Here is a 13375-nt window from a genome sequence, read left to right as displayed (position 1 = left end):
CCTATAGTCCCCTCAGTATTCCACCCTGTAGGGGACTAAAAACACTCAATTGTGTTAGTCATGCAATAAGCAATAGAAATGTGATGTGAAACAAAACATTTTAGCTTTTATTTCTCCATGTATATGCAAGTCTAACTTTAGGACTGAGCAATGAATTAGGTTTGATGGGTTCAACATTTTGGTACACGAGCTGTCGGAGGATGGCACCTTTCCAAGAAGTTAACTAACACACGGGTGGTAAACGCGCAATCCAATTCCCGCTGGGAATACGCTAAAAATGGGTTGCGCGACTTCCAGTGCTGGAGTTGTGCATCAATATATACAAAATCAAGGTGGGTGGGTTTTTGTTTTTGTAAATACTGACACATTTACGAATGTTTTTGAAAAAAGCAAAATGCTATTCGACACAAAAATGAATAAAGATCATATGTGTGAAATACCAACTTATTAATTTAAGAATCAGCTCTGTTATCACGGAAACTCTACTGGCTTCAACTGTCATAAAAGCATGAAATCATGAAAAATGCCAATTTTCTAACTCTTGTGCCTTCTTTCTGGAAATGTGACGCTTCTAATGATCAAACACGTGTAAAACAGTAATGAATATTACATACACTTGAATGAAATGTTGCTTTTGGGGGAAAGATTGGCAAAAAATAATTGGGAATGGGGTTGCGCCCCGGGAATGGAGTTGCGCGTATACATTATATACATTATGATGTATATGAGCAACTCCATTCCCAGTGCGCAACCCCATTCCCGATTTTTTTTTGTCAATTATGTCCTCGTAAGCAGGATTTGAAGCAAATAATTTTGATATTCGTTTCTTTATAACAGTTGAGTTATCATAAAAAGCATCAAATGTCCTCAGATCAGGCATATGAGGTCAGAAACGTCCATTTTTGTTGATTTCATACTTTTTTCACGCTTCTTGTCGCCTGAGTTTTTGTGATAACAGAGCCGAATCATAACTTACAAACCAGATATTTTACACATATGATGTATTATCATATTTGTGTCGAATAGCATTTTGCTTTTTTCGAGAAAATTTATTCTTGTCTCATACTAAGCAAAATCATAACTTCCCATACCTCAATTTCGTCTTTTTTTTACGCGCAACACTAGCACTGGACGTTGCGCAACCCATTTTAAGCGTATTCCTAGCGGGAATTGTATTGCGCATTTACCACCCATGTAACATCTATTGTCTAGTTCATCTCTAAGTGAGATTCTAAAATAATGGTATCACATGTATAAATTGAGATACTAACCCCTATCTTCAAATGGACAATTTCTCCTCTGAGATTCTAACTCAAAAGGGTCACATAATATACTTTAAGACTTCGATACTTATATTATTGTCAACTTCACCTGTAAGTGAAATTCTAGGATTAATTACTGGGATAGCGTGTGCTGACAGTGACACTTACCTCAATCTTCCATTTCACCTCTGAGTAAGATTCTAGATTACTGGATTTATGTATTGACTGTGATACTAACCTCCATTGTCCATTTCACCTCTGAATGAGATTCTAGATTACTTGGATCGCATGTATTGACTGTGATACTGAGATTCTGCGCTATATGTTTGACAACACTACAGGCCACATCCTTTCCAACAGTGTTAGGGAACTTGTGCAGTACACTTCTGTTTGCCTTGTCAAACTGAATCTCATCTTGAAGAGATGCCCAATCTGCATACATTGTCATTTACTGGTCAAATAATTTCACTGACCGCCTCAAGCTCTATATCGTCACATTCATCTAAAATTCATCTGAAATAATAATTTTTTTTATCAAATACTTATAATGAAAGCAAAGACTCATTTATTTTTCACTAATGTCTTTGTCTCATTTGTACTAAAAACTGTTTCTTTACCAGTAAGTTTTCAAGGAAGGGTATATAACAAATTAAGTGTCCATTGGCATTGAGTCTAGAGGTACGGTTATCAAAATACTTGTAAGTTGCTATGTACTGTGATACCAGTGTATTCAATAATTGCTAAAGGAAAGCTGTAAATTAATAAATTGTCATGAAGTTGCCGTTTTATTATGTATATACATGTAGTAAATAACAATATTGGTAAATATGTTTTAGAAATAGATTCTAGCTCTCACTCAGGTTGAAGACATTCAGGGTTTCCGCCAGAAATTTCGGAAGGCATGTTGGGAGCCCTAGTGGGGGTGTGAACAGGAGGGGTGTCCCCTCCAGAGTTCGAAAAATTTTAACAAGAGTGGCAGACTGTCACAAAATACGCCCGTCATCGAATTTGGCCTAATTCAAGGGCCATAATCCAGGAGTGCCTGGGGCAATTTGGCTGGTTATCTAACTTGGCCAAGATATTTTGCCCACAAACATTGTCAGGAAGTTTGGTGAAGATCAGATGAAAACTGTCTGACTTAGAGAGCAGACAAGGCTAAATTCGCAGATTTTCGAGTAATTCAAGGGCCATAATCCAAGAGTGCCTAGGGCGATTTTGCTGGTTATTGAACTTGGCCGAGATATTATGCCCATAAACATTGTCACTATGTTTGATGAAGATCGGATGAAAACTGTTTGACTTAGAGGGCAGACAAGGCTAAATTTGCAGATTTTGAGTAATTAAAGGGCCAGAACTCAAGAGTGCCTGGAGCAATTTTGCTGGTTATTGAACTAGGCCGAGATATTAATTATGCCCACAAATATTGTCACCAAGTTTGCTGAACTTGAAGATCGGATGAAAACTGTTTGACTTAGAGGGCGGAGATGCGTTTGGATGCCGACCTCCCGCCTGCCACCACGAGTGTTCACGTAATACGCCCGCTCTTCCAGAGACAGGCGTATATAAATAAGAACGCGGTAGGTGTAATTTCATGCATTTTAAGCCAGTTTTCAAGAACTATTAACCAGGGCGTTCGAGTTGTCTAAGTCGTACATTTTGTGGTCCGGGCAAGTGAAAATTTCTATCTTACTTGTCCGTAGACAAGTAAATTTTCAGGCATTTAAGGTCTGTGTGTTCATTAACGATAAAGTGGATGTTTATTTATGATGGTTTTGTCTAATGCGACTTCTGATGTCTAAAAGCCGTACCGTACTGTCTGTGGACAAGTTGTAAAATTTCAGATATTGCCACCCCTCTTAACAGTATGAAAAGGCAGTTATTTTGATACTGAAGAGTAGTAAACTAAAGTATAACAACCCTGCATATTAGCGTTCATTTTTTTGTCAAAACGTTATGTGACGTAATGTCACTTGCGTATATAATCAGCTGATCAGTAGGGGTGTCACAATAAACCAGTATACTGCAATATGTTGCCAAAACTGTATTGCACCGCAATACGCAACCAACATACCAGATTTCTACGGTATTTCCTTGCATTTTTTCTTTGTCAAACATGTTCCGCGAACTGCTGCTTTTTTCATGGTTTGTTCCAGTGATCAGTAACTATCTTTAATGAATTTTATTAATGTTTTGCTTAATAAAGACTGAATATTTACCGTATGTTTTTATATAACTGTAGTCATTGTCTTTTCTGTGATCATGTTCACAGTTTACACATGAATATTAACTTTAAAAAGACAATACCAAACTGATTCCAGTAATTAACACATTAATCACAATTAATGTGCATTTGAGTTTTTAAAGATTAAAATAATTTATTTAATTTCAGATTAATTAACAGCATCAAAGATGCAGTCTGATCATGATCTGCAGTTCGCTATTCAGCAGGTATATTTTTGGTAAGCACACCTTTTAACCGTTAATGGTAATGTCCAAATTTGAAGATGGACAAGTTCATTATAGAAATTTTGCACGGTAAGGGTTAAGTGTGAAATACGGTCTTGATGATGAATAACACCAATATGCTTTCAATCAGACCCTTTTATACTTTATAATGAGCATCGTTGTCCAACTTAATAAGAGTTTTTAACAACTCTGATTGGCAATTATCAATAAGTGATGTAACTGATACGGCAAAATCGATATTGGTTGGATCATCGATTCATCATGTACACCAACACGCCTTCAATTTATTGTCCGACCAAAACCACATGCCAGTTAAGAAATTGTACAGTGTCACAAATTATCGATCCTGTGTTTTACAAGGCATGTCGCCACGGTGGTTAAAGCTTGTTGGTGCAATTACACACGTCAGTAATTAGCCTCCTCTTCAAAGGCATGTTGGTCTCGACAAGTGAAAACGGCCTGGCAGAAACCCCGATATTGAATAGGAAATTTTACCGGCAATTTCTGTTTCATTGTTTACTAAAATGAATTCAGCAATTTATGAGCACAATCCAAATTTAAACAAGAGGGCCATGAAGGCCCTGTATCGCTCACCTGACCTATTGACCTAAAGATCATCAAGATTAACATTCTGACCAAGTTTCATAAAGATATGGTCATAAATGTGATCTCTAAAGTGTTAACTAGCTTTTCCTTTGATTTGACCCGGTGCCCTAGTTTTTGACCCCACATGACCCAGATTCGGTCTTGACCTAAAGATCATCAAGATTAACATTCTGACCATGTTTCATGAAGATACAGTCATAAATGTGGCCTCTAGAGTGTTAACAAGCTTTTTCTTTGATTTGACCTAGTGACCTAGTTTTTGAAGCCATCTGACCCAGATTTGAACTTGACCTATAGATCATCAAGATCAACATTCTGACCAAGTTTCATTAAGACATACATGTGATCTCCCGCGCGGGAGGGTCAAAATCCCGATTTTTTCACTTTGCCTCCTGTCTCCCGACCAAAACCATATTTCTCCCGCTTTTCAAAAAATAAAAATCAGTATTATGACTGCGTTGATAATTACCGAGGAGTGCCAAACATGTTTACACAGTAAATCAAAGTGTCACCGACTGTTGTGTATTATACATGTTTGACACACATGTAGCTGGAGGAAAGAGTTGTTTTTCACAGGTGAATTATTAATTGTTTGTTTTGATAAGGGATTAGACAAGCAGGGCCTTTTCCACCTGTCTCACGGGGCCGAATATCTGCCCATTCTCAATGCCAATTAAGCTCCATTTTTTACCAATTTGAAGCAAAAAACTCCCAGTCATAAGAAATAATTCCCAACTGAAATGAATTTTGATTATTCAAAGAAAAATTTTGCTCGGTAATAAAATCACATACAGTAAATAAATTGTTGGAAAAAACAACCCATTACTATGTTTAGAACAGGAGTGTTATTTCCCCTTACGGAGTTACGCCATTTTCTTCCAATGTTTACCAAATTAATTTGCTAAATCAGACTTATTTCATTGAAAATTGGATGAAAACACACACTCATTTATTTGATAACATCAATCTACATTATTTTGGTAAGGGTAAATACATGTTGATGCATTTCTGTTTTCTATTTTTCATGTCAAAAATCATCAGTATTTTTATACGAAAGTGGGTGGGGTAAGGAATTTACATAATTTATGAGTTGTGTTCAGATCAATTTAGAGCTTCGTTTTTTTTTTAAGTCCTTGATTAGAATGATGTTAATGCATGTTCACCTTCATTTCAGACCTAAATTGAGACTTTGTTTCAACAAATTTAATCTGTTAAGAAAGTTTAAAGTTAGATCAAGAGGGAGCTTCTGTAAGATAGCATGCTCGACTTTTCTCAGTGACTGACTCAGAATTAAAGCTTTGCCAGTAAAAGGGGCATAATAGGTAATAGCTTTGTATGTAACAGAGATATTTGACATTATATAAAACTTTAACAAAAAAAAAAAATGAAGTTAAAAAGTGGCATAACTCTGTCAAAATTCAAATCAAGAGTTATGAGGACTGTTTCTTCTGGTGTACACTTATATACATTATTGTGTGGCCAAAAATGTTGGATTTTGCCTCTAAGTTACGTGTCCGCGCGCTTAATTTATGTCGATAAAAAACCTCCAGTTTTGAGACCCCAACTCCAGCTGAAAAATGGCAAACCTCCAGTTTTGGGATTCTGAACTTATCACATGTATGATTAAGATATGGTCATAAATGTGGCCTCTACAGTGTTAACTAGCTTTTCCTTTAATTTGACCTGGTGACCTAGTTTCTGACCCTACATGACGGACCCAATATTGAACTCATCCAAGATTTTATTGAGAGTAACATTCTGACCAAGTTTCATTAAGATTGGGCCAAAATTGTGACCTCTAGAGTGTTAACAGTAAAATTGTTGACGACGGACGGACGACGACGGACACAGGGCGATCACAAAAGCTTACCTTTGAGCACTTCATGCTCAGGTGAGCTAAAAACTAATTTAAACAAGAGCATAAGCAAGTTAAACTGTTTATTATTTTAATCCTTCAATCCCAAGAAAAACATAAAATTGATAAATAGATTCCTTCACTACAGTTGATTAGTCAGTTCCGGATCACAGTACTGTTTACACTTACATGATGAAGATAATCATTTTATTCTTAGCATGAATATTTGCTTCAATAAGGGAAATAACATACCAAAACGTAAGTTTTGCAGATTGCTGGAATCTGGAGAAAATTCGTATTTTGTCAATCCATGTGAGCCGGAACTCAGTGACACAACAGGGACACAACACAATCAAGAAATTATTTTTAGACAAGAAAATATTTTTTTATCTTTCCAGCTTGCCCAGGGATTTCCTTTGGCTTTTCTGGATGGGGGTCCTGGGACTCCCATACTTGCCAATTTGGGAGTCCTGTGTGACTTTTGGGGGTCCCCAATTATATTTACTGAGATTTTCATGAATTGTATAGCAAATATCTAACAACCTAAAAGATACAATATTATATTTATAAGTTGACCTATATTTATTTTTATTCATCCTACTGGTACACCTGATAATTACCTTTTTATATGATTCATGTCAGCTAAAATTTCTAAGCTGTAGCCATTTACTAGATTTTGTCATTTATCAAACTTATGATACTATGACTGCTGTCTGTCTGCAGCAGCAATTCTGTTCAATTATACAGTTTTGAAACACAGTAGCTGCTATATATAACGTTATTTCAATAGCAAAGCCATACAAAATTTTCTGTCCACTCGTGTAAAAACTTTCTTTCTTTTGAATTTCTCTTGGTATTAGTTTCAACTCCATCAGACTGGCCTAGGCTAACATTATTTGGAACGTTCCCTGCATTATCATTTAAGTCTGTTGAGAATTTATTTCCAAAAAAAATAAAGAAAGTAGCGGTAGCCATGATCGTGTGTCAGCTAGACGCTTGACTTGTGCAAGCTCAGGCGAAAGTTACTTCCGAAAAGAAGCTTAAATACTGAAAAGAACCAAAGTACTGAAAATGGTATCAGCGAAAAAGCAGGTCCCGCGGACACACGCCAGTTAACAAATGCGAGTCCTTGGCCCAAAATATGAGAAAACAAGCGTCTGGGAAATCCCTGTTGCCAGTAAGTCATGATTTGGTCAGATGAGAGAAAACAATTATTATTTCACAGGTGCCCCAGTGCGTTTTAGTTTTATTCTAAAATGATATGAGTTAGTCCAAATTGATCCCTAACTGACCGAAGTGGTGACTGTTGCTCCTACAGTATAATTATTTACTTTGCATTTTCAAACCAAATGTGGTAATTTAAAAAGCAGGAGGATAAAAAAAAATTCCTTTCTCCCTGTGTAAAAATGTGCTTTAAAAAATATATTGCAGAAGCTCAGTAACAAATATAGCCCTTAGTGATCTGGAACTGACAAATCGACTGTACCTACAAATGGCTAATTATTATTAATACTTTATCAAATTTGTGATTGTGTTTTTCTCGGGGTTAAAATTCGTGATTGTGTTTTTCTCGGGGTTAAAGGATTAGTGTCCACAGAATACTTCTGTTTCCCACCACTTGCAATGCAACTTAATCCACACACACACACACACACAAAAAAAACGATATAAAATTTTATGAAATCATCACTTGCTCGATAAATGACAGTTCCCTCTCCATGTCTCTGCAAATACCATTCAAGTGTTCATGTTGGTTACTGGACACTAGACAGCCATACCCCTAGCCACTGCCTTACAGAAAATATAAACAGAGTATCAACGTTCTTACAGTCAGCATTTTACATACCCCTTTCAGGCCCTCACTTCGTGTGAGTTTGCTTACTAGATATAAATTTGAATTATGTAAAGTTTTCAGCAAATGTTAAGCATTATTTTGATACCAACCATTGATAACAATTTGCAGTTTTAAAAAAAGTTACAGGTAGGTACAGGACAACTCCCCTCAATTCGCGACTATCATCGATTCGCGGCCATCTTTGTTTTCACGTGATCTCCAATGTAAACGTAGGTCCTGCATGCACAACCCATGGAATGTTTTGACAAGAGGTTACTCTACCCTGACGACCTTAATTTTTACGAAAATCATGCCATTTAAACATAGAAGAGCTTTTAAAAGTATTTTTTCTAGAAATTTACCTTATTTTCTTATTTCCAAAATTCGTCATTGTTAAAATCCATTTTTAGAAAATAAAAACAAGAATATCTCACTAATTCTCCTTCGTCTGCATGCCTAGTCAACCGCCATACTTGAACAGTGGCGCCACCTATTTTGAATTAGGCCAAGCATATTTTTATTGTTAAGTTTTCAGTCCCCATCTTTTAAGTGATTATTTTTTCTGTTTTAAAGTCATTCAGTAGCCAGTTGGGTAGAAATATGGACTGTATTTACAAACCTTAAAGACATAAGCTTACTAATGTGATTGAGAGGAAGGGGAATCTGTTCTAAGAGCACCAAAAATGTATATTCTGTCATAAAAATACTTTAAAAGACAAAAGAGCCAGGTAAACTTGACTCAGAAATTTTTGTGATGGTCTCTTTATCTTTGTTTAGCCAGCTTGAGGAGGGTGTCTTGTTGAAACATTTTTGAAACCATGACTGAATCTTTTTCATGTTGATATTAGGTTTATGTGACTTATTGTGTACCAGAACCCATTTATAGACTTTAGGTGTAGCCTAACTGCAAATTATATTCGAGGAATTATGGGATAACCCCATCCGCGAATTGAATGGTAGTAAGAAAAATGGCGGCCCCCAGTGATACATGGAAATATTTGACCTACTTAGGGATGCTGAAATTTGTTTGTTGAGTAATTTATTAAACATACCCGTGAAAAATGGATTGAATTTTATTAGTAAGTACAAATTTATGTTGCTAGATTATTTTTTATTAATTTTCATTAAGAGAAAGTCTTATGGTCGCAAACCACGGGTGAACGAGGATACCAGTATGGGTGCATTTTGGGACTAGATTCTGTGCACTCAAATATCACTATTTTCCATGGTCTGTCTAGTCTTGACACATTTAAAGAAATGATTAGATCTACGTTCATTTAAACAAAACATTTTAAAACATTTTCCTTTGTTAATTTTTATAACAAGATCAAAACCACCAGGCTTACTGTCAAAACTGAAAATATCAGAAAAGAACAATTTATGCAGAAAAAAGAATCCCTATGACTAGGTTTTCCCGTCAGATAGGCAGCGCCTAATTTCATATAAACATATCTTTAATGTGTAAACATATTGTTTTACCCTTTTATTCAAATGAACATACTGCAGTAGAGTAAAAATTGAACAAAACGAAAAAGTCGAAGTTTGGTTTTATTCATGCCTCTTACAACGTCAACAAAATAGTAATGTTTAAATTGCCATACCTTACCATAATTTATTACATCTTTCCTCCGATAACCGTATGTTAATGGTCACAATATACTGACGGACCGACAATTTGATATTCTTGGGGTGGGGATGGGGGCTGGCATTTTATTTTTGAAAAAAAAATCTGACTCCCAAATCACTCTCCAGGTAAGATTTTTAAAAAAAGTATTTCCATTACTCTGAAAGCATGCATATTCTTTGCTTTAGAATTACTTTTAGTTTCAATATATTATAATTATGTATGTACAACGTTTAAATATTAAACAATGCTGAAGAAGAGTGCAATATTAAGTATTAAACCTGTAAGGTGTAGTTTTGACTGCATTATTTCAATGACCTTAATAATTATGTCAGAAAAAAGCAAAACAACTTGCTAGACGATTAAGCTTAATTATACAGTAGATTTTATTTTATCTATGGTAAATACAGACTTTAAGCAGGAAACTTTTAATTATCAGTAATATGATAGCATTTCAGCTGAAAGAAGAAACACCTTCTATCAAATTAAAATGGTAACATAAATAGATTTTGTTCTTGAAAATTATAATCTTGAAAACAAGTCGAGAATCCAAGGGATATTTTTTCCGAATTTTATCAGTAGTAGTGTACGTAAACGATGTTAATTAAATGTGTGACTGTTTTAGTTCTACCATTTTAGAAAATGCAAAGATGCTCCTATCAAAAAAGAAAAAAAAAGAACAGCAAAAATCGGCTCCATTTATGAACAGGGAGTTAAAGCAAGCTATTTTAAAAAAGATGCTTCTTCATAATATGTATATTAGAGATAAAAGTAGTAACACATGGGAGTCTTTTATGAAGCGAGGTAATTGGGTAACAAAACTGAGACGAAAATCTGTCAACACTTATTTCATTGAAAGATGAATTGGTGTTACTAAATCAAATGATCAAACCCTTTTTTAACAAATAAAGTGTCATTTTTTTTTTTGAAAAAGTATAATTTTAAATGAAAATAATACATTATTAATGTCCAGCAGGAAATGTGCAACTCTTTTAACAGATTGTGTTGATGTTGCCAAACACATTGGAGAAAACTCTTTACTAGTGAATGTCAACCACCCAAGTATTATTGTGACTGAAAAAAAAAATGAAGAAAAAAGTAAAGATAGAATTCTAGAACTCAGTTTCAATCTAACTGGCGAATCATTTATAGATATGCAAATAAATAAGTTATACAGCGTGATGGTCACTGGTTATTATGGGATTTCATCTTAATTAGTAAAACTTGTTAAACATTCTGTTGGGAAACGTCTAACACAAATAATTAATACTTCACTCGAGTTATCATCCTTTCAAGCTAATTTTGAGGTTGCACAAGTAGCCCCAATTTATAAATAAATCTGAGGGCATGCCACGCTGCCCACAAAAAACACATACAGAAGAATTCCAAGAATTTCGTAGGATCAATAAGTGAACAACTATATGTAATTTAAATAAGCATTTTGATATATATCTTTCAACATTTAAACCTTGTTATGGAAGAAAAAGTACCCTTTTGGAAATTATTGTGTGCTTAAAATTTGCATGTGACAAAAAAATTCTAGGTACTCCCAATGTTGAAAATGTTACAAAACATGTACATTTCAAAACATTGCGAAAAAAAGCAAAATGAAAGAAAGTAGAGCTGTCAAAATGGCGAAATACTGCTATGTTTAAGAAAATAACTAATTTAATCATATATTATTACTGGGAATACCTAAATAAATATGTTACACAAACATCCAAAACATAGTTAAAGAATAATTATGTTCAAAAAGGGTAGTTCTACAAAATAGAACATTGACATTCAAAGTACATGTAATATTATACAATATATATATTCTCAAAGAAACTTAGCTTTTTTCAGGCCTCAAAAGGGAAAACCCCGTATATTTTCAGAAAATTATATGTACATATTGATGGCATCATTTTTTGTTATCATATATTGCATATAATCTATGAATGATAACATATCAACAGTAGTAAATCGTCTATTGTCCACAATTAATAGATGGGAAATAACTCAGTTTGCTAATATATTAAACTTGTGGCTGTTTTTCAAAGTCTTCAAATTGTGGAATGTATAAGTGTCAAATATATCCTATACAAAGTATCAATTTTAGGCAAGATTTTTCTTGTTAAACTAAACAAGTCTTGCAAAAACTGAAAGGCAACAGTACGAAATTCAAAATGCAAGACAAAGATGATAGGGTATACAGGGTTTTCGTTTGTTTGTTGTTGTTTTTTCATTAAAGGGAGAAAACTCTTACATATTCTTACTTCTTTTCAAATTCTGGTCATCCTTCTTACAATGACTAATCATCATTTATGATATAAGAAATTTGTATCATAAAAAAGGGAAAAGAAGGGATAAAAAGCTCAGTGTCAATAGGAAACATCGTGCAATCTTAAGTGGTGATAATTATAAGACTTCGCAGTATACAGGAATGTACACAAAAGTAATAGAGAGATAAAAAATGGGAGTGGGGTGCAGTATCAGCCGGATCAGGCCTCTATAAAAACAACCAGTAAGAATTTAGTTCTGTTTTGTCATCAATGCCATATATTCGCTCCATTTTCTGTCAAACTTAGATACCTTGTTGTTTTTTTTCATTGTACAACTCAGTCTGTAAAAGTACATTAAATTGCTTTTTAAACAGTTGTGAACTTGGACCTGAGTTCTTAAATTTGCAACGATATATATTGTATTTAACCAAGAGTATAAGATTTGTTATTGCTTTATTTTATTTTTCATTACCTATAATTATGTCTGTTATTGGCCAATTTGTATTCACATTCGAACATTTTAAGTTTATCCATCTTTTGACATCTTTCCAGTAAGTGTTCGTTAACTGACAATCCCCCAAAAAATGCTTTATGGTTTCAGTTTGATTTCCGCAAAAAGAACACCGGTTGTCATTTTTTATTTTCATTTTTTGTAGTAAATGATTTGTTGCAAGAATCCTATGATTGATTTTTGTACTTGTAGCATGTGTAACTGTTTAGTTCTGCTCAACGCGTGGACAGTAGCATCCATTTCCACTACAGTTCATGAAAAGGCTCAATTAAACCTAGGCTACAACATTTTCGTTTCTGTCGTGTTGAGCGACATGTGGAGTTTACACATTTTCTATTTTATACTGAAACCACTGTAATTTTGAATCATTGGTAGTTTTGAAAGAAAGTTTATATGTGTATTTCCGGTTAAAGTTGGCATCTAAATGAAGTTCCTCATTCCATTTAAAGAAGCTTACCTTTTTATAAAGTATAAACTACCATCGAAACCAACACTTAGGCCTAAAAAAAATCTTTGTTTCCGGTGACATGCTGAAAAAAATTGGGTAGGTTGGTCGGAAAAAAAAATTTTTTTTGAATATTTTTTTATTAAGGGAGATTAATCGGAAATTATTTTTGTGTCAAAAAAAAAATACAAATAAGGGAGTTATGCTTTTAGAGCATCAGTAAGTTGATTTCTAGCATCACTGACCATGTTTAAAGCATATAAAGTGCAGTTTTGCAACTTTTTGTTAAAAAGTTGAAAAAGATATTCTCCAAGGCCATAAAAACATTAAGGATCGGGCCAAAAATTAGGGTAGGTCGGGATACCGGAAACAAACAATTTTTTATGCCTTATAAGTACAGTTTCTTTTTAAGGACTGTACTTACTTAGAATTCTTTACCGGCAAGAGTAGCCGAGGCTCCTGACTTGGCACAGCAGGAGCTTACCAAGATTACAATCTAATCGCAGCT

At 34.4% G+C, this 13375-nt stretch overlaps 1 protein-coding gene across 7 annotated transcripts in view; it reads right to left on the bottom strand.

Moving 5' to 3' along the window:
- The window catches only part of LOC123535870 (ral GTPase-activating protein subunit beta-like), a 76865-nt gene extending 67263 nt beyond the window's left edge, over window positions 1-9602 (bottom strand). For 4 of the 7 annotated variants that reach the window (XM_045318644.2, XM_053549391.1, XM_053549387.1 and 1 more), the window contains exons 1-2: window positions 7884-7980; window positions 1501-1775 (exon numbers count right to left, since the gene is read on the bottom strand). In XM_045318644.2, the coding sequence (XP_045174579.2) occupies window positions 1501-1710 (210 nt within the window). In that variant the 5' untranslated portion in view covers window positions 1711-1775; window positions 7884-7980. Of the gene's footprint in view, window positions 1-1500; window positions 1776-7883; window positions 7981-8385; window positions 8514-9502 lie in introns of those variants that run through there. The other 3 variants (XM_053549370.1, XM_053549375.1, XM_053549367.1) reach the window with 3 other exon arrangements.
- Between the last annotated feature and the right edge of the window lie 3773 nt (window positions 9603-13375).

This window comes from Mercenaria mercenaria, chromosome 1 (assembly GCF_021730395.1).
Source record: "Mercenaria mercenaria strain notata chromosome 1, MADL_Memer_1, whole genome shotgun sequence".
NCBI lineage: Eukaryota > Metazoa > Mollusca > Bivalvia > Venerida > Veneridae > Mercenaria > Mercenaria mercenaria.
Note: the sequence above shows the minus strand (reverse complement) of the source record. Positions and strands in the feature narration are given on the sequence as shown.